At 43.0% G+C, this 21904-nt stretch overlaps 1 protein-coding gene across 1 annotated transcript in view; it reads left to right on the top strand.

Moving 5' to 3' along the window:
* Positions 1-413: 413 nt before the first annotated feature.
* The window catches only part of LOC308293039 (protein shisa-6-like), a gene marked incomplete at both ends in the record, with an annotated part of 32343 nt that continues 10852 nt past the window's right edge, over positions 414-21904 (top strand). The window contains 7 exons of the mRNA XM_080735469.1: positions 414-829; positions 2795-3037; positions 4265-4381; positions 5979-6139; positions 8327-8377; positions 17475-17650; positions 18743-18884. Of these exons, the coding sequence (XP_080591595.1) occupies positions 414-829; positions 2795-3037; positions 4265-4381; positions 5979-6139; positions 8327-8377; positions 17475-17650; positions 18743-18884 (1306 nt within the window). The remainder of the gene's footprint in view (positions 830-2794; positions 3038-4264; positions 4382-5978; positions 6140-8326; positions 8378-17474; positions 17651-18742; positions 18885-21904) is intronic.

Below are 21904 nucleotides of genomic sequence, written 5' to 3'. Positions count from 1 at the left end.
CTTATAGGTGTGGATATATGTAGAGATACTGAAGGTATATATACTTATATATCCACTGTAAGCTATATGTTTACATTAGGATCTAGAGAGTGAAATGCCAAACACGCATAACGTTGCTTGAACAAAAAAAGTGAAAATCTTCATCCCACATCAGAGTGTACTGACACGGGATCAGTTTGCCATAAAAAAGAACTTTTGAGGAGAAGAGGGTTTTCCATTTTTTATACTCTTCAGCCATCACACGTGCATAGGCTGAGTTTAACTCCAAAACTGTGAGATATATAACCCCTGCGGAGCATCTGTGAAGAGCCTGTGGATATCTAATCTCACCTCAACCACCAGCCACTTTATCCTCTTGTTTTTATCCTTTTTTTGTAAGACCAGCTTGAGAACTTTGCGATTTAAAAACAAACATGAGAGCTGCCATGGCGAGGTGGGAGATGTTTCGCGTCTCTTTCCTCCCATTCTTCCTCCTCCTCCTCCTCCTCTCCGGCCTCGCCGCTTCCACAACGGCGACGGCGACCACGGACGACACCAAACCCGGAGGAGGCTCCTCCACCTCCTTGTTCCTCCTCACGGGCTACAAGCCGCCGGTGGCCCCCCGGCCCCCCACGCGGCCCAGGGGGCCAGCGAAGGAAGCCGAGGTGCACGGCGAGGAGAACGGGGACTTCGGCGGCGGTGCCCCCAACGTCGCAGGGGCCGAGATGCCCCCGAAGCCCCTCCCCCAGAAAGCCAGCAACGTGTCGGCGGCGGACGCCCTGAAGCCTCCCCTGGGGGCCGCCAAGGTGGCACCAGCGCCCAGGCAGCTGGTGGACACGGACTCCTGCAGGTACGACACGCAGTGGTGGAAAACATACTCACATATCGTCGTTGTCGGGCGGAAACCTCGTATCTCCAAGTTTCAAATGTGTACATTTTTTCGCAAAGTAAAGCCCTGCCTCACCATACAAGGCCGTTGCACAAAAGTAGTGAAAACAGCAGATCTACAAGCCTCGCGAGGCGTTGTATGTGTGCTTGTAGATCGGCTGTTTTCACTAGTTTAACTAATTTTTAAATTGATAAAAACAAAACAAACGGTTTTGGACATACAACGTTTCCACCCGACAACAACGATATTTTACTTAACTCTTATTGTGCCTATCCCGAACTAGTTCGGGATATTTATTAACGTCCTGGGTGCCTATCCCGAACTAGTTCGGCTTTTAAAAAAAAAAAGATTTTTGTAAAAAAATATATTTTTTTATTTTTATTTTTTTGAGCCGCGCCGCCGGCCGTCATCTGTTTACACGGCCCGCGAGAGTGTCGTGCCGCCGATATTTACCATCCATTCCAATGCAATCCAGGATCTTTAGAGCTCATTTTCTCTGTTCCATGCATATCCATGAGGTGTGCAAGGTTTAATCATGGCTAAATCGCCGAAAATAGGGCTTCTAAAATGCTTGGTAGCCAATAGCTAACTTCAAGCTAACTTCATCCTGTTCCTGTACATGCACAAAGGAAAGTGTTCAGGCGCATCATGGCTGCGCACGGCTTGTGCATATACCAGCATATACCAGCGTATCTCTATGGTGTTTTCTATGGCCATTGGGCGCCCTCTAGTGGTGAAAAGGTGGCATTGAAAGGGTTAAGTAAAAGTATCAATACTGCAATCGGAATACAAAACGTACTTGAATAAAAGTATGAAAGTATTGGCATCAAAATGTACTCGAAGTAAAAAAGTAAAAGTACGAAATGTTTGAAAACAGCAGATCTACGAGCTCTAAGAGCTTGTAGATCGGCTATTTTCAAATAGCCATGGTATAAAGTAGGGCGTATAAAGTAAGTGTTTTATGTATGTTTTATAATATTATAATTTATATCTGTAAAGTAACTAGTAACTAAAGTTGTCAAATAAATGTAGTGGAGTAAAAGTACAATATTTGGATCAGAGATGTGGAGTAAGAAGTAAAAGTATTGGAAATTGGAAATACTCAAGTAAAGTACAAATACCTGAAAGTTGTACTTACCGGTAAGTACAGTACTTAATTAAATCTACTTGGTTACTTTACATCACTGAGGACACCACTGCTTTAAAGGGAACTGTTCCAAACCCTATGTGAGATACACGTATCTTTTTCATACTGTATATAGCCTATCAAGGTCCATTTATTTGGCATTTGAGCCACGGACCACCATTTGATAAGATTTAGCCTCTCAGACCCAAAACCTGGAATATTTTGTCATTGTTGGATAAGATTTTGCCCACAATGCCATGCTGTATTAATGTTCGTACCATAGGGGAGATAACAGGCCGACTTGACCAAAATAAAAACAAAAACTCATTTTTGGGGCCGAACTACTCCTTTAATTAACAATTGCCATATTTTGACAAATCGATATAATTCTGGCCTTCATTTACATGTTTGATGAACACAAATTAAATTGTTCACTGAAGGCTAAGACTATAATCAGAATTAGCTTTCAACAATTCACCCTTTATTAGCCTTCTGGTTGGTCCCTGACTGACCAACCAGCACCGGCTCTATCTGCCTGGTCCCGCCCTGGTTCCACCTGTTTTATGTTGAATTTGCTGAACATTTAAAGTCACTATACTGCCACTGAGAAGCTCCATTTGACTGAAACCAAGTTTGATATTAGAATTGAACGCACAGAATAACAATACGAAGCAACCAAATTAAAAATAAATGGTAGTGGATGGAGTGTCCCACCGAGTGTCCCACCAACCAATGAGTGTGAAGAGGGGCGGGACAACGGGCGGTGACTTGACAATGCTCTATGTCTCTCCATGCACCAGGGGTTACTTTGACGTGATGGGGCAGTTTGACAGCCCCTTTAACTGTTCCAAAGACACCTACATCTACTGCTGTGGGACCTGCCACTACCGCTTCTGCTGTGAGCACCAGAGGAACCGCCTGGACCAGAACTCCTGCAGCAACTACATCAGCCCCGTGTGGGCCAACACCCAGATGACTGCCACCGTGGCCACGGGGAACCGGCCCGACCCGGACTTTGAGACGCTCCTGCAGCAGAGCAGCAGGTACGTGGGACCATATGTTTTTGAACCCTCAAAGACCTGGAACGCGCCCCGAGTCGTGTTAGATTTGAACCACTTTAACCATTATTTTATGCTTAACTATTGAAAAATAGCAGATGTACAAGCTCGCAGCCGCGCTGCAAGCTTGCAGATCTGCTTCTTTTTTTTTTATTGTGAAAATGTGTGCAAGTCTTTGAATATCTTTGACCCGATCTTTGATCCGACTTCTAAATCCTTCCTCTAAATCAGTGGTTCTCAAACTTTTTCATGTCAAGGACCCCCAAAATTACATTTATTTGGCCGCAGACCCCCATCTCAAAATATGTTGTTCCAGGGACCCCCCGGAAGCAGAGATTTGAGTTACAAAAGTTTGCTTTGAAAAATATATATTGAAAGATTTGCACACATTTTCAAGATTTTTCAAAAATAGCAGATCTACAAGCTCGCAGCGCGGCACCGAGTGCCGCGCTGTGAGCTTGTATATCTGCTATTTTTCAATAGTTAAAGCATTCAATAATTCTAGGCCTAAATGGGTTTTAATTAAGAAAGAAATATTGAAAGAATGAGGCAAAAGTTGCTACCCATGAAGTCAGTAGCGCTGTCGCATCACAGCTAGAAGGTCCTGGGTTCGATTCCCGCTGGGGGACGCTGTGGGCATGTTCTCTCCTCCGCGTCATCAGTGCCCACCCTCTAGGTGGGGTTGGAAAAAGGGCCTTTCTGTGTGGAGTTTGCACATTCTCCCTGTGTCCCCTAGGGTAGATACCCTGACAAAAACATGCAGTAATCCTGGTCTCTATAATGGAACTGGTTGGAATAGCGTGTTCCTTCCACTCGCTACGTCCAACCGGGGAAGCTCACCCCCTGTCAGGTGATAAGAAGCGGCCTGCTCACTACTCATGCACTGAAGGAAGCATGAGCTCAGTTCGGGGCTCTCCCCAGGTTGGCAGAGGGAGAGCAGAGCCCAGGATTACAGCTTAGGCAATTGGCACCGGGGGAAAAAATGGGTTACAAAATCGCGGGATAAAAAAAGAAAGAAAGAAAGAAAGAAAGAAAATATTCAGAGTTGAATCTTTTTAAATTCTTTTAATGCTATCTTTGTGCGCCACCAAGTTGTTTTGACTATATTCTTACCATTTTTTGGTTAGGAGATTCTATTTAGCTTAACGTTTCGTGTGAAGCATATTGAGTTGCCCTGCCCTGAAATAAACTTGCCTTGCCTTGAATGTGCAGCACGACCTATGTGATCGGAGGGGTGATTTCCTTCACACTGGTGATGGCTGTGGGCGTCAGGATCGCCTTCAGCAAGGTCTCCCGTCGGCCCAGGAACAGAGACATCAACATGCCCAGGTCAGTCTGAGATCAATGTCTATTGACTGATTATTTACTCTGAATGCATTTCCTCTCTGTTGGGAAGAACCTTGTACCGGTATGTCCAAAAAGGTTATTTTTCAGGAAATGGGGAAAAAAAGAACATGGGCCCTAATCTTGGCCGGGTTTTCTAAAGCCGCAATTTGGGGATTTAGCATTGTACACAGGGCGTTCCCATGCAAAGGTTGCTATTTTGGGAAACCTGCCGTATCCCCAAGACACCTGTGCTACCTGTTACATTATGCATAGGTGCGGTTTGGGCGTTACAATAATAAAACCAGTCACCGTGCCAGATGCCATTGCCTTTAAGAGAAGACTGCGCAAGCCGTTATCCCCAGTGCAATCTGGAGCCCTCCCCCTCTCTGCTAATGAAAGAGCAACGTTGACTTGGAAGACAAATTATATAATAGGCCTTTGTTGTATTATGCTTTTAGCCTTAATTGCGACCACAGGTTGCATTTACTATGAACACCTGCAACTCATGTGCGTCAGTCAGTCAGTCACGCCTCATGTCACGCTCCACAACGCGAGTCACACTTGCAATTTCATTCCGTCCTTGTCCCTTTTATGTCCATATATGGAGATCCCTGATTCCATCAATATTAGGCCCATATCTGGGAATGCCCATATACGGACATATTGTGTCAGTCTCTGTTGTTTCAGCGCGTCCTCTCTTACTGGTGGTAACTTTAACAGACAATAAAATAAAACAATGCTGTTTAAAGAGACTGCTCCCCATCTTACTGCGTCTTACTGCAGTGATTTTCAACCTTTTCAGGCTGCGATCAAATATATATTATATACATATTTGAACTGGGAACCCCCACCCTATGAGCACCAAGAGTTGAGGCTTAAGATTTTGTATAACGCGGTTCTATTGTGAAAATAGCCGATCTACATGTAGATCAACTATTTTGACAATTTCTGCCTCTAATATTTGACAATATTTTACATTTTAGAGGTAAAAAGTCCTTAAAAGGATCCCTGGCTAATACGACAAATATGCCTTAATACATTATAATTGTCCTCTATAACTACAATGTAAAATTAAAAACACCTTCAATTGTATTTCTTCTAGAAATAGCTAATCTTTCACTCAATAGGGGAAATGCCTGTCGCAAGTTGATGATGTCATAAATGTCATGTGTAATTTTTATGGCATGCAATGTGCAAAAAAACAAAACACAAACACATTTGAAATATTGATTTGATGCTCATATTAACCATAGGAAGTATTACGCTTGTTTGTATTTGCACATGCATACCATAAATTCCATAGGGATAAATCACAAATTACATTTATGACATCATCAACTTGCGACGGGCATTTCCCCTATTGAGTGAAAGATTAGCTATTTCTAGAAGAAATAAAACAATTAAGGTGTTTTAAATTTTACATTGTATTTATAGAGGACAATTATAATGTATTAAGGCATATTTGTCGTATTAGCCAGGGATCCCTTTAAATTGTCACTTTAGAAATGTACAGATACCCTAGTAGTCTATACACTTAAACGTTATGCTGGTTTTGTTTACTGTTGAGAGAGATGTTGTTTACATGTCTCTCTGTCCTCAGGGCGTTGGTGGACATCCTGCGTCACCAGTCCAGCCCGGTGCAGCCGGGCGGCGCTGTGAGGAACAACTCCACCATCCTCACCAGCAGCAGCAGCACGGCGCCAGACGGACGCGCCGCCAAGAAGCTCTACGCCCCCGTCCTGACCAGCAAGGACAACCGCAGTGAGTCTCCGCTCGCCTTCACACCGCCTGTCATAATTAACTAATTTACTGTCTTTTACAGTAAATTATGCGTGCATATCGCAAATCATCTGTGCACGGATCATGTAACAGGTGTGTGTAGACCCGATCACAGCTTTCAAATAAAATAAAAAAAATGATTGAAAAAAGAAAAAAACAACATGTTTCAGGGTATTATGGAGGTTTCTGGGTTACCTTTCATAGTTAAATGATTATAGTCTACTTGAACCCAGCTCCTGTCCCAACCAGCTGCTCTATTGTAAAAAATAGGTAGGAAGGTTAGTTAGTTTGATGTATGATGTAGGAACCAATAATTATACAGTATGTGACCTTTTAGCTGTGACTGTGTCACTTGGCTTGCGTTGAGAAATAATTTTCAAAAGTTTATTTCCAAAGACGTCAAGTCTACTTATCTTCGTTATATTTAAATAGCCGTTGACCAATCAAGGATGACCAGCGATGGCATTATAGCCATATAAAAGCAATAATACAAAAGAATAATGTTTAAGTTCTGCTGGTTGTGTGTGGTGTTAAAATAAACGTGCTCTGACAAATACACGTTGCCCACCCATCGATGGGCGGGCCGCATTTTCAAGTGGGCCCTGATCTAGTCTCGCGTAGCCAGACAACTATTCCACAATCTCCGAATGCTATATAGAGTCTGGAACTACAGCTCCTGAACGGCGAGTAATGGAAGATGACATTTCCGTTCAAGAAAATATATTTAAAAATGTAATTTCTGCTAAGCAACAAGCTAAACATGCTTAGATGATTTTTATTTATATTTGGATAAATGTGCGCGATGTGAGACGGAAACGGAACTGAGGAGGAGGCTTCACTTCCACTTTAACCGGGTACTCATCATTCTTCTTACGTTATTCTGTATGACGGGAGCATTTGCAAATCGCGGAGTCAGCAGTCTGGCCACGCAAGACTAGCCCTGATCTAATGGTTGGGCACTGTTGGACTGTGTATTTCTCTCTGTCTCTCTTACATTCTATCTTCCTGTCTCTATGAACATACATTACACACACGCACGCACGCACGCACGCACGCACGCACGCACGCACACACACACACACACACACACACACACACACACACACACACACACACACACACATACACACACACACACACACACACACACAGATGCTCTACCTTTCTGTCCTCTTCCTGTCTTTCTCTACACCAGAGCAGTGGTTCTCAAAGCTGGACCCATTAGGGTATTTGAGGGGGTTCCAGCAAAATGAGTTAGTATATCATCAAAATCTGTTTAACCACTTTAACCCTACTGGATGGTCGAAAATAGTCAATCCAACGGCTCACAATGTTGAGCATCAGGAGTTAGGACACCTTGTGAGCAAACTGCAAATATTTTAACAACACAAAAGAAAGTTCCTTCCTGGCACAAAATGTCTTCCAAATGGGGTTCCAAATGGACACTTAGAGGTGTTTAACTCGGAGAGTACACATTGGCTCCATTTGTATTATCTCAGAGTTATGGGGATCCTTACATTTTAGACCTCCAATACCTACATGTTGTTATACCTTTCAAGCCAGGAACACCTCTGTGTCTCATTAGCTGTTGCTAATATACTGTATGTATGTAGATGTGCCGTTTCAACTCTTCAGTATGTACTGCTCTTTTCCTGAAAATGTCCTGCAAATGCATGTTTTCCACAGGTTTCTTTCCCTTTTTTGCCTTTCACATTTTTATGGAGAATGGAGCGTATTTTTTGAGAAACTCGCAAATGTAAAGAAACCACTCCATTCACATCAAAAAGCAGAATCCACCGAAACTTCAGTCAGAGAAGGTCATAAAAATAGCAAAAATACCTGATCAACAAGCTCAATGTTCTGCAAATCCCCTGAAAATCTACTGTCCTGCCAATGGACGTGTGAAGTTTTTAAATGGCACATCTGTAGCAACATCATTTTTGGTGGAGTTTTTCCAGAAAACCTCAGGTCAGGATTCATTATGCGTTTTTAGAATCGGCTCCTGCAGGGGAGGTACAGGCATCTAAAAATTGTAAAAAAAAAAGAAAAAAGTCTGAGAACCACTACTCTACTACACACGGCGCCACACGCAGACAGAATCGCTCAAGTAGTGTCTCCACTGTGTGAGAAGCATCAGTGAGTGTGTGTGTTGGCTCTGATCTCTTACAGCTTTTAAGCAGCAGGGTGCTGGGTCCAGCCCCAAACATTCTGCCACAATCGGTAAGAACTAAAGAGGAGGCTCCAGAGTCTCTCACAGCACGGCACCGGGCAGCAGCAAGCAGCACGGCACGCTCAGCTGATGATGCAGTCTCACTGTCTCACTAACGGGCTGATGGGCCAACTCTGGCATTGGTGGAAACTAAAACTGAGCACGTTTCCTCTCTGTCGGGAACGAAACCTCTTATCTCCATGTTCTTTTTTCTTTATTTTATTTTGTACTTTAGGTATTGAAAAATAGCAGATGTACAAGCTTGTAGATCTGCTATTTTTTTTTTATCTTGATAATGTGTGCAAATCTTTGAATGTATAATTTCCAAGCAAACCTTTTTGGGACTCGAATCTTTGCTACCGGGGGGTCCCTGGAACAACATATTTTGAGATGGGGGGGGGGGGGGGGGGGTTGTGGCCACATACCTATAATTTTGGGGGTCCTTGACATGAAAATGTTTGAGAACCACTGATGATAGAAACATGAGTTTTATAGAATCGGGTCAAAGACTTGCACAAATTGTCATGATTTTTTCAAAAATAGCAGATCCTGCTATTTTTTATAGTTAAAGCATAAAATAATGGTTAAAGTAATAATACTTGATCACACTACAGCGTCACACAAAAGCATCAAAAGTAGCAAATCTGTTACTTTTGCTGTTTTTGAATTTGAATCCTGAAAAGTAACAGTTTTTTGGACATATGAGGTTTCCAACCTGACAGAGACGACTGTAGGCTACCTAAGTACTTTTTGAGGTAATTTCTTTTTTTTTAACCTTTAATTGGGTATTTCAAGTTCGTTGATACTTTACTCTTCCGATCCACTACTCACATCTAAGAGGCGCAATGGCGCATGTTGTACTTTTTAACTCCGGTTACTAGTTACTTTGCACATTTAGATTATTCATAATTAATACAATTATTCATTACAAAAATATCCGATCATATAGAAGCTCACACAGCACGGCCACAATGTGACACATTGTGATCTTTCAGATTGGCTATTTTTGAATAAGCAAAGTATAAAATAGGGCTTAAGTGGTTACTGGTTAATGATCATAGATTATTGTTCCATAACATGATATATATTAACACATACAGTGCCTATCCCGAACAAGTTCGGCTTTATTTCAATCCAATACAATTTTTTTATTTTATTTTATACCCTGAGCTGCTTGTAGAGCCGTGGGTGGTCCTGGCTCGTCCTACGCTAGCCAGCGAGCCATTTTACATGGTCCGACGATATATTCCATTAAAAATGGTTTAAAATACATTTTTGAGCCCCCCAATGTTCACCGAATGTTCAGCGCCGCTTCCGGAACGTAGTCCAGTGTGCCTATCCCGAACAGGTTCGGCTTTTTTAATGAAATGAATAAAATGATCCGAGGCCTTCTGAAGCCTGGGCCTAAATTTTCAATCCAGTGACTGAGATCCGGCCGCCCCCCGGCCGGCCGTTAGCGAGTAACGTCGCCGCGAATCGCCGCCGAATCCAATGGAAAACCACATCTTTGAAGGTCCATATCTCTGGATTGTGTTTTTAGGGAGGCGGCGCGAGGTTTATTTATGGCGAAATCGCCGAAAAATGATCTTTTAAATGAGAAAATGCTAATAGCTATTGTGTAGCCATTTTCATCCGGGACCTTTCCATGACGTGCATGAACGTGAGCACGCGCGTCACTGCAACGTGAGTCCCCGGATGCTAATGCGCTCGCCTATGGGACATACCCTGGCATTCTTTGGTGCCCTCTAGGGGCTGGCACTGGAAGCGTTAAGTGATTCTGAAATTGCCGTTCTGCATACTTTGAATTTTGCTACTTTAAGTATGTATTTGCCTATTTGGTGCTGATACCTTTGCACTGCAACTTAGGTTTGTAAGCGACCTGAATGCAGGACTTTTACTTGTATCAAAGTATTTCTATCCTGTGGCATTGCTACTTTAACTTCCAAAAACATGAGTACTCAGTTCTTCCACCACTGCCAAATGGCTGGCTGGCTGGCTGGCTGGCTGGCTGGCTGGCTGACTGACTGGCTGGCTGGCTGGCTAGCTGGCTGGCTGACTGGCTGACTGGCTAGCAAGCTGGCTGGCTGGCGGGCTGACTGGCTAGCAAGTCGGCTGGCTGGCTGGCTGACTGGCTGACTGGCTAGCAAGCTGGCTGGCTGGCTGGCTGGCTGGCTGGCTGGCTGGCTGACTGACTGGCTGGCTGGCTGGCTAGCTGGCTGGCTAGCAGGCTGACTGGCTGGCTGGCTGGCTGGCTTGCTTGACGGCCAGCCAGTCCCCTCCTGAACACAGTGTGTGTCTGTCTGTCTTATTGGTGGTGTCTGCTGTTTTATGAACCAGTTCCAGACCTGCACTCTTGCTGTAATCAGTGTGTCATTTTGCAACACGTTCTGTGTGTGTGTGTGTGTGTGTGTGTGTGTGTGTGTGTGTGTGTGTGTGTGTGTGTGTGTATGTGTGTGTGTGTGTGTGTGTGTGTGGGTTTGCTTGTGTTTTGGTTTTCATGTTGCTTTCCAAAACAACATGCGTTGGCAGCAGCCAGCAACACTCTGAATGAGATTAATGTGAGATATTGATGTGGGCAAGGCTGTGCTGCAAAGTCATTCATTATGGGTGATATTAAACAGACGGATGCTGAAGAAGCGCTTTAGCACACTGATCATCACATGGGGCCAAATGGACCTTTACGCTTCTGTAATGCAGTGTAGGTTCCGTTTGTACACTTTCTGGGCCCTATAGTCTCTGAGTCTTATTCCCAGGCCTAATAACGCCACCATCTTATGCACAATAACTATTTTACAAGTCGTGCTGAACACAAACACTCGCCAGTATATTTGGGGGAGTGTTTGTACAGGTACGGTATGTTTTAAAAAAAATATACAGTATAATTAATGTTAATGAATGATTTTAGCCATATTCTTAGTCATCACAACTTAGTTTTTATTTAAAGTCCTTATTTAGCTTTCTGTCAGTGAAATATGGTAGTTGACGAACATACTTAGTAGGGATGGGACGATATGAACAATTCATATCATGATGATCGTGACAAAAGAAATCACGATTTACAATATTATCGCGATACTCAAAATCCATTATACTGGGGGCGGAACATTTGCCAAAAAATAGCCGATCTACAAGCTCACAACTTGACTTGAAAAGCTTGCATCAACTATAAAGTAAGCACAATGCAGACATGTGGGTAGATGCGAGCTTGTAGATCGGTTATTTTTTGATAGAGAGTGAAAAAAAGACTGTATCAAGTATGTACAGTATAAGTACCTTTTACCAATCATAGAGGGTTTAAGCGGTACCGGATATGTGGCTCGGAAAATAAAGGGTGAATTGATCCCATCCCTAAGTAGAAGTGTTCTATCTGCAGTCTCCTGTGGCCTGTTTCCCAAGCACCGCTCCCTCCGTACAGCCTGTCCTGTCCTGTCTGCCTTCCACTGCCTGGCTGCCTCTGGCCTGCTTCACAACTATCCAAGTGTGCTTCCTCTTCTTATCTGTGTAGCAGTGATTTGCAACATGTGCGCTTAACGGCGGGAGCTGCTGCACGTTGCCAGGCCGGGCCTTGGCTTTGAAGGCTGCACGCATGTGCTTGGTTTCTGCTGCTCCAAAGCAGGGAGCAAAGAAATGCTATACTGACAAGGTTTACAGAATACATGACTTGAAAAGCCTGCATCGACTATAAAGTTATCACAGTGCAGACATGTGGATAGATGTGTAAAGGGTTATGCTCTAATCTGGGTCTAGAATTTGTAACCAACGCTATTACGGCTGGAATCAACAATGTGGAGTTACACCGGCCCGTGACTAAAAACACAGGTTGGAAAAGAGAGGAAAATGAAATAAATTTGTAAAGATGTAAGATAATATTTATATTCTCATTTACATATTGTTTTATACAGGTAAATATATATATTATTGTGTCAGTTCAATTTCTTTCATCCTAGCCCTATTTTGTGTGTGTGAAATAAAAAATTAAATAAAAAGAACATAGCAATTCTACAAGCTCACACTATGGTGATGCCATGAATGTTGAGCTTGTACAGTAAGTACATCACCTATTTTAGCTATTTTCTTACGTTTCTTTATGATTTCACAATAGGGGTCTGTTTTGGGCTTGGCATACTACTATAGAATGCGATCATTTGGCTGCAGTGTGGAAGTCATAATGGCAGCAGCCCTAGAATATTCTATGAGGTGGCTGTGTGGGGGGGAACAGGATTCAGCACACTGACCAGTTGCCATGGCAGAGGCCATTATTAGGGCTGTTCCTGAGCATTCCTACTCTCCTGGGAGTCATATGTACTGTCCACACCTGCGCTTGTGCTCTGTTCCCTGACCGTGTTATGGAAATGCTACGCCACATGCAGCCATCTTAGCTGGGTACAAAAAAAAAGACTGGAGTGTCACACCAGGATACCCCCTCTTAAAATATTAAAATATTAAATATTAAAATACATTTTTGACTGTGCTTTGTTTGTTGAAATAGTAATGTCACGCAAATGTTTTTCCAGCGGGCCTTGGTGACGAGATTTGGAAGAGATTTTGGAGCTCCTCTGGCTCCAAAAACGATCGATTAAAATCCTTGATATCCCAAAGCAAACCAACGGGTGAGCTGTAATGTGTGGGGCAGAGCTTGGCGAAAGGTCTATTATTGATTGTTGGGGTGTTTCATTCAGGTGTTTCAGTGTGCCAGCATGACGTTTGGGCAAGTCATTATCGGCGGGAACTTCAAGACATTTGTACAAATGTCGACTAAATTCGCGGTGTGGCCTTTTCGATGGCCTATTTTCTGCCATTCATCGTACGACAAAGTATAAGGTTTAAGTGGTTAAATACTGTTCGGTGTCCATGCTGGTTTTACAGTAATACTAGAATGAAACATGCCCACAATTAATGTCATTCCCTTCAGTGAAATGAGTTCATTGATGGTGTATTAACAGAGATATGTGTGAACTCTGCAGCTTCTACCCAGCAAGACACATTCATCTCCTCCCTCCATCCCCTCCTCTTGTCGATGCAAATTGTCAACTTAAATCTGTACTGTAGCATCGCTGCTCTAACATGGTGGCCATGGTGGCTCCCTGCTGGGCTGTTAAAGGGCACATTACAGGCCTTCATTGCCCATTACTGTCTAATGTGGTCAATGAGCAGTACATGTGCATCCATAATCTGAACTAGAACACAGCTCATAATTACCCCACTGAAAAAGAAAGATTACACTGAGTCTCTCTTTTGTTTTTGGGGGGTTGGGGGCTTTTATGCCTTCATTGATTGTGACTGTAGGTTGCTATTTATATTAGTATATGAAAACCTGCAGCTCATATCCGTCTGTCTGTCTGTCAAACCTCATGCTCCATATATGGCCAAGACACTTGCAAATAGACGTCTGACATCATAGATGTCTGACGTCATAGACCACATGAAACTGACACAATATTTCCATATATATGGGCATTCCCCATAGACCATGAGACTGACACAATATGTCAATTTATGGGTATTCCCATTAAGCCCATATCTGGTATGAAAACCTGCTGCTCATGTCCATCTGTCTGTCTGTCACACCCCTTGCTCCATATATGGCAAAGACACTTGCAAATTGACATCTGACATCATAGATGTCTGATGTCATAGAACACATGAGACTGACACAATATGTCCATATATGAGCATTCCCCATAGACCACATGAGACTGACACATTCCCCATAGACCACATGAGACTGACACATTCCCCATAGACCACATGAGACTGACACGATATGTCCATATATGGGCATTCCCAGATGATGCCCTTTTAGGGCAACCACATACAGTACAGTATATGGACATTTTGTGTCAGTCTCATGTGGTCTATGACGTCAGACATCTATGATGTCAGACGTCAGTCATCTCCATATTTGGGAAAATATGGCCACATTTTGGCCACATTTTGTCCAACTTAAACAACCAGGTCTGTGATTTTTGTGGGGCAAAGTTGATCCCATGCCAAAGCGCCAGCGCTCGCTCAGCAGTCTGCTGTCACCCAGGCGGATGCGTGCACACGCCCATGTGCGCTTTTGCTACGCTTCTCACCCTTAGGGCATCTTACTAGCAGAGTGACATGCAGCAACGGTCGTCAGGCTCGGGACTCAAACCTGCGACGCGCTGTCAGGCTACTTTGGATGAGCTGTAATGTTAGCCTGTAGATCGGTCCTTTGTAAGTGACACCCTCGTACGATGGACGATGAATTCAACTTAAGAAACCAACAATGGGCATGTTTGTGTGTGTCATTCTAAAGGGTGAAAGTACAAATCAGGCATAAAATGTTGAATGTGAGTCTAGGCCTGTCACAATTATTACATAATCGTCTAATCGCAATTATTTGACATAATCACAATTCTTTGACATAATCGCAATTATTTTGTCATAATCGTCATAATTGTTTCCATTCAAACATTTTCAAAAATAGTGGAAATGGCAGATCTACAAGCTCACAACACGTCGCATCGCTTGTAGATCGGCTATTTCCACTATCAATGTTCTTTTTTAATTATAAAGTTGTCAAATATGTCATTTCTTTGTATGTTTAGGTTATATGTCATATACTGTATGCCATGACTTGTGCAACTTCAAAGCCTACTAGCCAAACCGAAATGTAATTTTCAACAACAAAAACACACAAAAAAAGAAGGGGAAAAAATAAATAAATCGTTAATCGCAATTATTTGAGTGACGATTAATCGTCATATAAAATGTCATAATGGTGACAGCCCTATGTGAGTCCTCTCCGTTTTTTGTCAAATGAACCTACATGTTAGGACATTTGCAAAATGCCACTACATGTTAGTTCATTATAAATATGACCCTTAGTTTTAAGAATGACTGTAACTGCATTTATGGTAAAATGTATGTCAATGTTGATTTTATACGTGTCTATATTTGTAAGAACAAGTCATGTACTGTATGTGTATGGCTTCATGGATTGGCTCTGCTTTTGGCATCAATGTGAATGAACACTATATCTGTGATGTTACACATGCATTTATGTACGCACTGTATGTATGTACTGTATATAAATATATACTGTAATATATATTATAACTATTGTCACTGTTGGCCATAAACCTCTTATATCCATATTTTAACTTTGTTATTTCATCAATTAACCCCATTTAGGCCTAGGATTATTGAATGCTTTAACAAAAAAAAATAGCAGATATACAAGCTCACAGCGCGGCACCGAGTGCCGCGCTGCGAGCTTGTAGATCTGCTATTTTTGAAAAATCGTGAAAATTTGAATTTTGACCCGATTCTATAAGTGTCTTTTGAATCCTTCCGAGGTTTTTTGAAAAACCCATGTTTCAATGTCAGCAATCTGGCTAGCCATCGTCAAAGAAAAGGTCCTTTTCACTTAACTCATTGAGTGCCAATCCCGAACTAGTTCGGCTTTATTAGCGTATCGCAGAGTGCCGATCCCGAACAAGTTCGGCTTTTTTTTTTTTTTTTTGGACCCCATCAAATCTGGTGAACATGATTTCAATCGCGATTTTGCATGTTCCACCCCCATACAACCCCATCTAACATACAGGGCAGCCATGTTTGTTTACATAACATGTAAAACATAATGGCGATTATCTCAAGAATGCCTGAACGGATTTCCAATCGGATTTTTTTGTTTGAAAGCTGTGAACAAACTGCACAAATCCACTCCAATGCAATCCAGGATTGCATTGGATTTTTTAGAGCTCATTCTTCTCTGTTTTTTTCCCATGCATGAGGTGTGCAAGGTTTAATCATGGCTAAGTTGACGAAAATAAGGCTTCTAAAATGCTTGGTAGCCAATAGCTAACTTCAAGCTAACTTCATCCTCTTCCTGTACATGCACAAAGGAAAGTGTTCAGGCAAGTCATGGCTGCAGGGCTTCTGCATATACCAGCATATCTCTATGGGATTTTCTATGGCCACTGGGCGCCCTCTAGTGGTGAAAGGGGTGGCACTCAAAGAGTTAACTGGAGCTCAGTTAGCCTGTTCTTGAGAGACTACTGTCAGAGGTTCTCTGACATAGTAGTAGTTTTCATGTGAAGGACCCTCAAAATGATGTGTGTTTGGCCACGGACCCCCATCTCAAATTATTTAGTTCCAGGGACCCCCCAGAAGCAAAATTTGAGTTACAAACGTTCACTTAAAAAATACATATATTCAAAGATTTTCACACATTTTCACGATTTTTCAAAAATAGCAGATCTACAAGCTCGCAGCACGGCACTCGGTGCCGCGCTGTGAGCTTGTATATCTGCTATTTTTCACTGGTTAAAGAATTCAATAATCCTAGGCCTAAATGGGTTAACTCCCCACTTGGTCATACAGTGTCACACAAAAGCACCAAAAGTAGCAGATGTGCCAGCTTGAAACACGACACGAAGCAACACGTTTTGAGCTTGTAGATCTGCTACTTTTGAATTTGAATCCTGAAACAGTAACGTGTGAGGTTTCCACCCGACAGAGACCATATACTGTATATAATATATATTACAACATACTGTATATTATGTTTGTTCCTTCAGAAATATAATTGTACATATACTGTATGTGCATTGTCTGCTGTAGTTGGTTGCTATGGAGATGTTGTTGTGGAGTGATATGCTTTCCTCAATTTTAACCAACCTGTGGATTCTCTCTCTCTCTCTCTCTCGCTCTATCTTCCTTCCTTCTTGCTCTTTCTTCCTTTTCTTTCTGTCCATTATCTCTCTTTCTTACTGTTTTTGTATCTCTCACCTCCACCTCGGCCCTCCTGCTCTCTGTCGATCCTACTCTTATCTTTATTCCGCACTTTGCCACCTGTCTCTCTCTATCTCTCTCTTCCGTCACTCTGTCCTCTCCCACACTAACACCATCTCTCTCTATCACCTCCTCTTCTCTCTCGCTCTTTCCTTACCTCTATCCTTACACCTTGTTCTCTATCGCTCCCCTTCACTTCCCTGTATCTCTGTCTACCCTGCTTTCTCCTCTCTCTCCCTCTCTCTCTCTGTCTTTCTCTCTCCGTCTCTCTCTCTCTACCTCTCTCCTTCTCTCTCTCTGTCTCCTCTCTCCCTCTCTCCATCCTCCTCCCCCCTCCCCCCACAGAGCGAGCTCCTCCTCGCATCATGAACAACAGTCAGCTCCCGGCTCTTCCTCTGGGTGGAGGTGGAGGGACTCTGCCCAACGCCAAACACAACAACACCATCTTCACCAGCACCTCCTTCTCCTCCTCGCTGTCCCGCCCCGCGCCCCATGCCCACCACGCCCACCTCTATCACCAGGTCAGTCGTTTTTTCTTTTTTCAATTTCATTTTTTTTTAAGGCTTAGGTTTAGTATATTTTTAAATTAAAATAAATTAAATAATTGCCACTAAGTGGAGAAAGCCAATCCTTCAGTAGCACCGGCCCACAGAGCAGAGAGACATCACATGATTGGCCCACTGGCTTGTCTATCATCTGAATACCGGCCTAGTAGCCCAATCACAGGCTACTGTGGCCCAGGAGTCACACCCAAACATACAACAGCTGATACAAGCCCACAACGTGTCGCTGCCTCGACGTGTTGTGGGCTTGTGGATCTTCTATGTTCAGTTCGTGCCAAATTTGTGTCCCAGTCCGGCCCTGGCGCAGAACATAGTTTTGTTGAAACGTGTTTCCGGCTGGACGTCTTAGACGTGGCCGGACGCACACAACAACACGGCGGTTTTGGGGCGGCCATAGACCTTATTCACACAGTGGCCATCTTGGATCACATGACCACACATGGTGGCAGCCTGCATTACAAACCATTGTAAACAATGGAGCGATGGTCCCAAAATATACGTTCTTTTCAATCAATTTCTCTCGACCAAATTGACAAATGGGCAGATGAGAACATCAACATCCCCAAAAGGATTAAATACAATTAAATAGAAGGGCTACAGTAACAGTAAGTTAATATGATGGCAGAGCAAGCACTAGTCTGCACAGATACTGTAGCATAACAGCGTAACATTGCAATCATGAATATTGTGGATGTACCCTTCTATTTAATCCTTTTGGGGATGTTGATGTTGTCATCTGCCCATTTATCGATATGGTCAAAAGAAATTGGTTGAACAGAACTCATATTTTGGACCATCGCTCCATTGTTTATAATGGTTTGTAATGCAGGCTGCCAACCCATGTGGTCATGTGATCCAAGATGGCCGCGGTGTGAATAAGGTCTATAGCTGAGTGGTTAGTGAGCCCGTCTGGGGAACCAGAGCCCTGGTTGTCGCATGACGCTTCCTAAGTCACAAACTAACAACACCTGGGCATGGAATGAGCTTGGAATTTAGTCGTTGTAAGATAGGATATGACAATAAAGTTGTGGTACTGTTCCCCACCACCAGGGGCAGCAGCAGCAGCAGCAGCAGCGTCAGCCCTCGTCGCACTCCTTCTCCCACTCCTTCCACAACCTGGCCCAGCTGCCTCCTTCCTACGAGTCTGCTGTCAAGCCTGACATCAGCCGCTACTGCTCCCTGAAGAGACTGGGTGAGTTTCATCATCATTTCATATCATAAAGTAGTCGATTAATACAACATACCTTTTTTTATTATTAGTAGAGCTACAGGCTCAACAAGTGTCGCAATGCAACACGTGAGCTTTTATATCTGCTATTTTCACTATTCTTTTAGATCAGTTGATCTAAAAGAATATTGATCAGGTCAATATTAGACAGTTTACAAGCTTACACCGTGACCAGCATTATGTCATCAGACGACCGGAGCCAACGACCGGATGCACCGGTGCCATGCACCTCCAAAATGTTTCCCCTAGTTTAAAATGTGTTTAGTTTGGTATAATCGTTTTGTTTATTTTGGTATAATAATCGCTTTGGTACGTTAGGTCCATCTTTTATTCTAACTGGTGGCGCGACTAGCAAACTAGTTGATTAGCATTATGTGGGGAACAAAAACAAAGTGACAGCAACCAAAACACAATTATTCTTTTCTAAACCGGATCACATGGGCCAGTTTGGAGCGAATACCAGGCTTTCCTCCACGGTGGAAAGGCTGGTGACGCTAGATTAGGAAGTAGGCGATATCCACTGAAGGAAGACACGCCTCCTCAGAGCAGAGGAGGGAGGGTGGGGAAGGAACGGAAAGAATAGAGCATCGCAGTGAGGTGTCAGAAGTAAACAGCCCATTCATTTTCACCATAGGGTTTTTCATTATCAGCCACAAAGTCGTAGCAATTCAATGTACACTTACTACTAGGCTGGTGGTTGTAAAATGGTTCTATATGCTCCTGTAGAACCCCAGAGTATGTATGCAAACACTCTAGTTTTAGTAAAACACGTTTTAATCAAGATCGCATAGAAAAGAACTGCATTACCCATACTGCTAAAAATGTACATCCGCTGAAATAGACGTCTGTGATTGGTCTAGCTTCTTCTTCTTTCATGTATCTTGCGGTTACCGCGGAAGTAGCTTACTGCCCCCTGTCTTCCCGGCGGATTATTGCACTTCAGCAGAAATCTGTGAGCGAGTGTCTTTCTTTTACAAATATGATGCACTATGTTAAAGATGACGATAAGAGCGTCCACAGAGATGAAAATCACTACATGTCAGGCCATATGCTGGCCTGGATAACTAAACTGAGCGTGATTTAAGGGATATATTTCAGGAAACAAGTGTCATCCGCAATGCATTCTGGGAGTGTAGTTTCCGCAATTTTTTAAATAATGATGTACACAGTCTTGTACCCTGCCCTTTTTCAGCTTTCTAATTAATTGTTGCATTTAAAAAAGAAAATGAATATTGTCATGATTCCTCACCAGCCGAGGTGGCTTTGTCCGAGGCTTAAAACGTTTAAATAAATACTTTATGAAATATCTATGGAAGAAATGAATGAGGAAAACGCTTCCGACACCAGAGTGAGGACGAGGTGGGGCTTCAACTGCGATGCTCTATAGACGGTGAAAGAGGAAGGAAGAGAGACAGAGGTAAAGATGGCATATTTGGATGACCGTACAATTTACAATTTAGGCATTTAGCAGACGCTCTTAATCCAGAGCGACTTAGAATAAGCAAGGTAATACATCAATACATCAAATGCTAAATGAAATAGTAATCTAAAAAAAAAGAACGTAGGTAGACCAAGCACCTATTCAGTAAAAATAATGCTATCTAACTTACTTGTATGGTCATTGAGTGTAGGCAAGTGCCGTAGTGCTATGAATGAGCTAAGGTGGAGTCTGAAGTGGTCTTCAGACCACAGCGGAAGCTAGGGAGTGAGTCTGCTGTTCTAAGTGCGACAGGGAGTTTATTCCACAGTTTGGGGGCCAGAAGGACGAATTGTCTAGGAAAGGTGGATTTTTGTCTTGGGGTTTTTAGCAAGGGTTTTTGACTTTCAAAGCCCGGGACCCTTCAGTGAATGTGCACGTGCACGCCCATTCAGGCACGTTTGCGCGCATGCACATTGTACACACACCATGTCGTTGCATGCATGCATTCAGGCAACCCCTGATTGACACACATCAGTGTTGAATTCAGACACGCAATGCATTGTTCATGTTTTCCGATTGGTTAGGTATATGTGAGCAATAATGTACATGAACAGAACAGTACCGCTGGAAGAAGACAGTATAGACGGGAGCCTTGACAGAGGATGTAAACGGAGAGAGAGAGAGATGGAGAGAGAGAGAAAGAGAGAGAGATATGAAGGGGGAGGGGCACTGAGGTCTGTGCGGGCCTGTGACAGAGAGAGAAAGAACGACCTCTCTCTCTCTCTCTCTCTCTCTCTCTCTATCTCTCTCTCTCTCTCTCTCTCTCTTTCTCTCCCCAGATGTTGTCTTTAGGGCTGGGCAATTCACCGAAAGAATATCACGTAGGTTAATCGAATAATTGAGAAGCAGGTTTATATATATATTTCTCCGTCTTTTTTCGTCTTTTTTATGAATAAACATGAAGATGTTTTTTTTTTTTTTTTTTTTTATTAATTAGATTAGTCTGATTATCCCCGCAAGCCCTATATTATTCTTTGCTGTGCAATGGTGTCGTACAAGAATAGTGAAAACAACAATCTACAACGTTTGTTGATAGCTATTTTCGCTGTTCCTTTTTCAAATCTATTGATCGTAAACGAGGCAAAAGTTTTAAATAATGGTGGTATTGATTTGAAGTCAAACCGCCCATCCCCAGTATGCCTAGTTTATTCCTCCCTAGCTTCTCTCTCTTTTTTTTCCCATTTTTCTTCTTGTGTCTCCCCTCTTTTTTCTCCCCCCCACTACCTTCCACTCTGTTCCTTCCTTCCCTGCTCTCTCTCTCTCTCTCTCTCTCTCTCTGTCTCTCTGTCTCTCTCTCTCTCTCTCTCTCTCTCTCTCTCTCTCTCTCTCTCTCTGTCTCTCTCTCTCTCTCTCTGAGGGCAGTGTGTGTGTGTGGGGAGGGGAGTGGGCTCAGATGGAGCATGCAGAGGGCTGGGTGATGGATAGTCTCTACGTGGGAGATCATATGCACGTGCAAGCCTGTGTACGTGTGTGTGTGTGTGTGTGTGTGTGTGTGTGTGTGTGT

Source organism: Nannobrachium achirus, assembly GCF_963921795.1.
Source record: "Nannobrachium achirus genome assembly, chromosome: 10".
NCBI lineage: Eukaryota > Metazoa > Chordata > Actinopteri > Myctophiformes > Myctophidae > Nannobrachium > Nannobrachium achirus.
Note: the sequence above shows the minus strand (reverse complement) of the source record. Positions and strands in the feature narration are given on the sequence as shown.